Below are 6,000 nucleotides of genomic sequence, written 5' to 3' on the forward strand. Positions count from 1 at the left end.
GTGGCACAGCTCCAATGGCCAGAACGACTTATTCCGTACTGTATCTCAATAAATATCGCAAGAGATTCAGCAGACACTGTAAATCCAAAGTAACACACACAAAATGCTGGAGGAATTCGCCCGGTCAGGCAGCATCTATGATGAGGAATAAACAGTCGACATTTTTGGCCGAGATGCTTCATCAGGATCTATTGAGTTCGTCCAGCATTTCTTGTGTGTAATTGCTACTAAATTTGCATTTACTCCCACACACAGAAAATGCACAACCAAGGACAAACCTCTACCACCAGGTATCCATCAGAACTCCCAAATGTCAGCTTGGTCAGAGATTTGGCAACCACATGACACTGCTGCTCAAATGCACACCCTTCTTCAAGGCCGACCCACTGCCAAGTCAAGAATCAGATATTTATAGGCCCTGACACTGTCCAACCTGCTGGAAACTCTCTGCATCTCTGGCCTGCATTTCACATGTCCATTTGTTTTATTTCACATACCCCCCTCCACACCCCCACTCCATCTGTTCAGAAATATTCACAAGTTATGGAATTGTGTGAATATAGCAGATATTAATTCAAATGAGAATCAGTCTTCAGTTCTTAATGTAAACTGCAGACAAGAATCAGTTTGAAGTTAAAAGAACAGCTTTGCAAACAAAGCACATAGGCGAAAGGCTGCCAAGAGAAATGGTTTGCAAAATGGCAACCTTATGTCCTCATGTGTGTCAGTCAAACATTAGTCATAAAACCAGTCAACTACAGCTTAAGTAACCAAGTTCAAGGTTAGCTTGCAGACCTGTCTGACAACGTCACTAAGCACAACAAACACAGTCACTGGCATAGTCGGTCTATCAATAGTTGGGATATCTGTGTACTCGGAGAGTCAGTCCTCACAATACTAATCTTGGGCATTTGGGTTCTTTGCCCTCAGAAGTATTTCGACCGTCTGTATGAATTCACTTGTCCCAGCAATCTGTTTGAACCTTCAGCAGTGTCTTATCATTTACAATGTGCTTCCGTTGTAAATATGTACTTCAAAGGGATCTTCTGTCAAACAGAAAATATTGGGGTAAACAATACCGCAAACTACAGAAATTGTATTGAAACAACTACTTGTACCTTTGCTCCTGAGGGTATAAGATTGCGATGTGCTTTAAGTTTTAGGATACTCGACTAAAAGAATGTCCGACTGTCATGATGAACAAAGACTTTCATATCCACCAGCTTCTCCAGCGACACATTCACAGTCACAGGACCAACCTCCGTCATTAACATCAACCAGGTGGCTGGCTAAATAGATCACCATGGCAGCACAGGCCTTGGTAGTACTACAGCAGGTGGAGGGTGGCGGGGTGGAGATACATCTTTACCAAAGGAGGTGCAAGATGCCTGGTCCCTCCACTAGCCTACAGGACACCCTCTTGGGCGAGGTGTCGCTCCCGCTTAGACCCTCAGTCAATGTTGTGTGAAGCCATGGGAGCAGGTAGAGGATGGTCATATGAGCAGATGGTGCATACTGCAAGTCCTGGTTATGAGACCAAATTGTTTTTTTTTGTTTATGAGAGACTGCTTGAAGCTGAACACAAATGTAATTTCAGACAATGACCTGGTGAAAACTTCCACCATGTCACTGACAATGCAAAGATTTGCAAGGAAGAAGTCTAAATGGGAATGCAGAAAATGGATCTTTAGTGACATGCTGCACTTTGTGGTTTTGTATACTTAAAGCAAGTTGTCAACCAGCTGCGCATAGTTTGGTGTTTTGTAGCTGCCAAGAAAATTTTTCAAAAACATCCTTGAATGCCTTCCATGCGATTTTCTCCAGTCCCATTAGAAGTTCTTCGAATTGCCTCTCATTGATGACCTGTTTGATTGGTGAACCAACAAAATGCCTCTCTTAGTCTTGGCATCAGTTATTCTGACTTGAATTATGAACTGAAATAACAAATATAGGCTATTTAAAAATAATGGTGATCGATATGGAAATTTCACGGTGATTTTCACGATCAGCAGCCTAAAATCCATAAGGTACACCCAAGAGCATTCAGGAAGCAAAATCTTTGTTGTCCAGTATTATTGGAAAGCTATTAGTGCTTCAGTTAGACTCCAGAAACACTCTGGTGAAAATCAGTGGTCAATTGTGAAAGTTTAAAGAAACCTACACATGAAACAGACCTCACAAGTGAGTTAAATTCTCATCCGATCACTCCTTACTGATAATGAACTGAAATTGACGCGGCAGCCATTGTCATTGCAGACTTCATTTGGTGAAACCACTATGGGGATCAGAGTTGAACGAGAACATGCCATTGATTTTGGTTAACCGGGGACGAGGCAGCTCACTGAGGATGTTCAGTGGTGTGCTTTAGAAAAGGGGAGAGAGGAGCAAAGTTTAGACAAACGCTCGCAATAAAACAGTCTGTAAGCAGAACAGCATCGTTTTCCAGTCTCATTAAAACTCCCCAAAGAAATGCATAAAGCTGTTCGTGGAGCGTTACCAACTCTTCCATTAGCATCTGCGTCCCGGAGCCACAAAGCTTCACAGGCACACCATCTGCAGAAGAGCTCCTTCTGTGTAGCCCACTGTGATTACACAAAGTAGAATTTTTGAAACGGGGGTAAAAAAAATGTATCAAGTTCCTGTCGCCAACATTCCACATTAGAGGGACATTCTGGAAATGAATCGTGATGCTGTAATCAACACACTTGCATGCTCTCTCCTAGGTATTTATTTGAGTTAAATCCAGATGCGGTCCTGCCAGGATGGTGTTCTAATACTTACTTTAGGATTTTTGATGAGGTGCTAATATTGGATCAGAAACAGGCATTTTTGTTAAATGGGCTTGGCTCACCCTGGTATAGAACATAGGACATTTAATAGTACAGCACATTACAGGCCCTTCGGCCTACAATGTTGTGCCGACCTATTAACTTACTCCAAGATCAATCTAATGCTTCCCTCCCGCAAAGCCCTCCATTTTCCTATTATTCCCACCCCTCATACTAGCTACTTTCGCCATGGGAGAAAGGTTCTGGCTGTCTACAGAGAATATACAGTACAGTTAGACAGGTAAGATGCAGGGACCACACCGAAGATCTAGGGTTAATCACACAAGAGGTTCTCTGAGTGTACAAATGTGCAATTGCCTTCGCTGTAAACCAGACAGATATCTCTATTATTGCCATTGCTGGAAGCTCAGAAGTGAGAGACTGAGGCCAGAAGAAGATGGAAGAGGTCCAGCAACTGGGATCATGAGATACCGGGAAGATTTATGGAGGGAAGTTATCGCCAGATTTAAATGGAAGACAAGGTGGTGCAGTGATTTATGGTTTAATGCTGAGATTTGGGAGACAGTGTGCCAGAAAGTGAAATTTGACACCAACAGGGGAGATCAGACCGCATCAGTGATGGGGCTGATGGATTACCCATGGCATAACTGAAATGTTAAAGGCAAGAGAGTGGACTGCATCCAGTATTCATATCACCTTCTTTCCTACTTCCCCAATGTCTACTACACTACCTTGGTGTGGTGTTAGTGTGGTGCTCTTGCACAGGGCATCGGAGTTCAAATTTCAACTTCAGTGTACTCCGTAACTACGTTCCCTCCCCAGAGTTTCCTCCAAGTGCTCCGGTTTCCTCCCATAGCTTAAAAACCGACCGCACAGCAGGTTAATTGGTCACTGTAGACTGCCCTGCGATTAGGCTGGGGTTAAATCAGTGGGTTGCTGGGTAGCGCAGCTCGAAGGGCCGGAAAGCCAGTTCCACGCTGTAGCTCTAAAATAAGAAAGAAAAGGAAGTTCCCAGAGCTACACAGAGCACAAGGGCGCGTTGCGGTGCTGTAATGAATCCAACAGGTTGGGCAGCGTGGGCTCACTGGGCTGGTATTAATATAGTTCAGTAATGCATTTGTGTGTGGAATGATGTGTTTGGAAGGGCTGCAAAACAAGGCATTCTGCGGCATCTCAGTGCACGTGGCAATAACAGACCAGTAACTAATTGTCACTAATGACTTCACATTAAAAAAAGAATGGCAGAGAACCAGGCAATTTGGCTCAACTATTCCCTGTTGTCATGGATCGAAGTGAATCACGTCAAAAGCAATCGAGGTGAATCACGTCAAAAGCATCTGTACCTTCTGCCCGATGGAAAGGGGGAGAAGAGAGGATGACCCTCAAGATGGGAGGGGGGGGGGTCTTTGATTATGTTGGCTGCTTTCCCAAAACAGCAATGGTTGCTGTTCTTGATAGGCCGAGCTGCTTTTACAACTCTTTACAAAAGAGTATATTTAAGCAGGAGATTGATTTCCAGACACATAAGGCATCAAGAGTATGGAATATGAAAGCGGATGAGTCACTGGCCTGTACTGCGCTTGGCCTGTAATCGTCCACTACAGAGTGGACAGCCAGAGGGGAAATGGCTGATACGAAGGGACTTAATTTTAAGGTGATTGAAGGTAAGTACAAGGGGAGATGCCAGAGGTAGTAATGGGCTTGTACACTATGTTACCCTACTCTTTGCCTCACATAGGATGTAAAACTTCAGTTCATTGGCTTTAAGGAAGCACAAAGTGCAAAGGCAAGAGAAAGTTCCAGAGCCCTTGACTGGGAAATACTGTGGTCCATGACGAGTTGGACCTCGTAGGCCAAGTCAATCTAAAAACAAACAGTAAGGCACTCACCGGCTCCTTGCCATCCATTGCTTCAATCCATAACCTCCTGTTGGCTTCCGATAGTGCCTGCAGTGTGACAGGGCCTTGCCTGTGAAAGGGAGATTTATATGGACTTTACTGTGCGGTGGGGCGGAATAAAAGAACCATTGATACGGTATATTTCAGAAACTCATCAATGTCTCTGCTTTGCATCTCATGAAGCATGAAGTGCAGACGTTGTGATGCAGGCAATGAGATTGCCAGCCTCAGTACAGCAAGCTCTCACCAAGAGAAAAATGGCAAATGGCTTTCCAACAGGTGTTGCTTAAAGCCCCCTTGCCTGAAAAATAGATTCACGGGATCTTTTACCTCCATTTGGTGGGGGTGGGGGGGGGGAGATTGAATTAGGTCCCAGTTTATCTCATCTGATAGCCAGTACTTGTGACAGGGCAGCACTGGATTAATTCCACAGATTCGCCACTCTCTGGCTAAAGAAATTCCTCCTCATCTCCGCTCTAAATATACATCCCTCTATTTAAGGCTGCATCTTATGGTCTTAGACTTCCCCAGCCTAGATCTTTTCACTCAAATCTCTGCAAGCCGAACCGTCAAGCCTTTGCCTCAGGGGAGAGCAAGACCCATTATGCTTTAGAAGGAAGATCCCTCTGTTGAAAACACACTCACTTATTACAGGAGCTGCAGCAGGACCTCCATTCCTCTTGACTGGGAGTTTGACCATATGGGAGAAAGTAGTGATAGGGGAAAACAGACTTAAAACAACTGCCCAGTTTTCCCTTCGCAGTTACGTATTTAGCCTTGGTACTTCAGGCCAAAGGAGATAATCGCAAGAGAGATGGAATGGCTGACACCTTTCTCGTGTACAGTAACACTAACAGAGCGAGAGAGATCTTGGGGCAGGAAGGAATTAAAAGGCAGCCTGAACTCAGAGAGGAAGAGGTGTGATCAGAAGGCGGCACCAACTGGACAATCTCCACGGTGACAGCTTTCAGCACAGCAATGGATTAATGACAGCAACACCATTATTGAAGGTTTAAAAAAAGATGACATTCAATCAAATTCCAAGTGTGATTTATCACACAGTGTTCTGGCAGCTCACATCCACGCATCTTCAGCTACTTCAGACAAAACTCTCCGGCTCCATTCGGGAACTTTGTGCTTACCTTTCAAGCAACTCGATGTCAAAGCAGAACCGCTTGTCAATGGATTCGGTTTTCCTCCGAATGCAGGACTTCAGCTTATATTCCTGGAGGAAAAACAAGCAAATCAGACGTACTCAGTGAGTATCTGGAGCGGGCCTCCTATCTTCTGAGGAGAGGTTGGACGGCCTAGGC

The 6,000-nt window shown here is 44.5% G+C and overlaps 1 protein-coding gene across 1 annotated transcript in view; it reads right to left on the reverse strand.

The window, feature by feature from the left end:
* LOC134353132 (oligophrenin-1-like) overlaps positions 1-6,000 on the reverse strand; it is a 241,667-nt gene that overhangs the window by 94,866 nt on the left and 140,801 nt on the right. Inside the window, exons 10-11 of the mRNA XM_063061073.1 lie at positions 5,830-5,912; positions 4,679-4,757 (exon numbers count right to left, since the gene is read on the reverse strand). Of these exons, the coding sequence (XP_062917143.1) occupies positions 4,679-4,757; positions 5,830-5,912 (162 nt within the window). The remainder of the gene's footprint in view (positions 1-4,678; positions 4,758-5,829; positions 5,913-6,000) is intronic.

The sequence above is a fragment of the Mobula hypostoma genome, chromosome 10 (genome assembly GCF_963921235.1).
Source record: "Mobula hypostoma chromosome 10, sMobHyp1.1, whole genome shotgun sequence".
Taxonomy (NCBI): Eukaryota; Metazoa; Chordata; class Chondrichthyes; order Myliobatiformes; family Myliobatidae; genus Mobula; species Mobula hypostoma.